This window comes from Choristoneura fumiferana, chromosome 12, assembly GCF_025370935.1.
Source record: "Choristoneura fumiferana chromosome 12, NRCan_CFum_1, whole genome shotgun sequence".
In the NCBI taxonomy this organism is placed as follows: Eukaryota; Metazoa; Arthropoda; class Insecta; order Lepidoptera; family Tortricidae; genus Choristoneura; species Choristoneura fumiferana.
The window spans coordinates 15,985,948-15,987,542 of record NC_133483.1 but is presented as its reverse complement, the minus strand read 5'-3'; the positions used below and the strand labels follow the sequence as shown (position 1 = coordinate 15,987,542).

Genomic DNA, 1,595 nt, shown 5'->3' with positions numbered 1-1,595 from the left:
AAATGGTGCCCGGTTTAGACAAAGCGTAGTATTAAAACGAGTTTGTTTCAACAGTATGTCATGGGTCTGCTGGTCTCTGGCGAGTAACCGTGGTGTGGCGCGGTCTGATGGTGATGCAGGCACTGGAACGTCTGAACGCGCCAAGTGGCGTGGGGCCCACTAGACTGCCTAGTGGTCGACACCCCGCCGGGCACAGGAGACACACATCTGTCGCTAGCCCAGAATCTGCCTATAGACGGTGAGTGGTTTGACTTGGGAGCTGCTTGGCCTAGTGGTCGACACCCCGCCGGGCACAGGAGACACACATCTGTCGCTAGCCGGAATCCTGCCTATAGACGGTGAGTGGTCTTGACTTGGGAGCTGCTTGGCCTAGTGGTCAACACCCCGCTAGGCATAGGAGACACATCTGTCGCTAGCCCAGAATCTGCCTATAGACGGTGAGTGGTTTGACTTGGGAGCTGCTTGGCCTAGTGGTCAACACCCCGCTAGGCATAGGAGACACATCTGTCGCTAGCCCAGAATCTGCCTATAGACGGTGAGTGGTTTGACTTGGGAGCTGCTTGGCAGTGGTCAACAACCCGCTGGGCATAGGAGACACATCTGTCGCTAGCCAGAATCTGCCTATAGACGGTGAGTGGTCTTTGACTTGGGAGCTGCTTGGCAGTGGTCACAACGCCGTTGGGCATAGGAGACACATCTGTCGCTAGCCCAGAATCTGCCTATAGACGGTGAGTGGTCTTGACTTGGGAGCTGCTTTGGCCTAGTGGTCGACAACCCGCCACAGGAGACACATCTGTCGCTAGCCCACAATCTGCCTATAAACGGTGAGTGGTCTTGACTTGGGAGCTGCTTGGCCTAGTGGTCAACACCCCGCTAGGCATAGGAGACACATCTGTCGCTAGCCCAGAATCTGCCTATAGTAGGTGAGTGGTCTTGACTTGGGAGCTGCTTGGCCTAGTGGTCAACACCCCGCTAGGCATAGGAGACACATCTGTCGCTAGCCCAGAATCTGCCTATAGACGGTGAGTGGTTTGACTTGGGAGCTGCTTGACCTAGTGGTAGACACGCCGCGGATCTGTCAGTATAATGTCGCCTATAGATGCGTTTTATGACCAGGTGCGCTGGTGGTGACTACGCCCCAGTCCGCGGCGCTGCAGGTCACGCGCCGCGGCGTCAACATGTTCGAGAAACTGAAGGTCCCGATCATAGGCCTGGTCGAGAACATGTCGCACGCCATATGCTCGGAGTGCGGCGCGAAGAATTACGTGTTCGGGAATGAGACTAAAAGGACCGCGGATGATATGGGCTTGGAGATTATAGAGAGTTTTGAGGTTGGTAACATCATCAGTTTAAAACTAGCTAACCATAAAAATTTCATTTTTAATACAGCTTTTTTGGCTGACTGTACTTTTTGGTGACTGTACCTGTATTGGCACCCAAACTACATTTGCATACCAAATTTCAAGTCGATGCCATTTAACGTTGAAGAGTTCCGTCCTGCGGAGACGATCCTGGCCGGACTACCAGGATGTCACTACCAGATTATTGTATATTTTCAACGCGATTTACATAAGTTGGTTGAACTGGCCAAGATC

The 1,595-nt window shown here is 52.9% G+C and overlaps 1 protein-coding gene across 1 annotated transcript; it reads left to right on the top strand.

The window, feature by feature from the left end:
* Positions 1-60: 60 nt before the first annotated feature.
* On the top strand, positions 61-1,418 carry LOC141433723 (uncharacterized). Its single transcript, XM_074095817.1, is given in 4 exon segments — positions 61-82; positions 85-134; positions 136-238; positions 1,117-1,418. Coding segments are annotated over 4 exon segments (477 nt in total).
* The last annotated feature ends 177 nt before the right edge of the window (positions 1,419-1,595 follow it).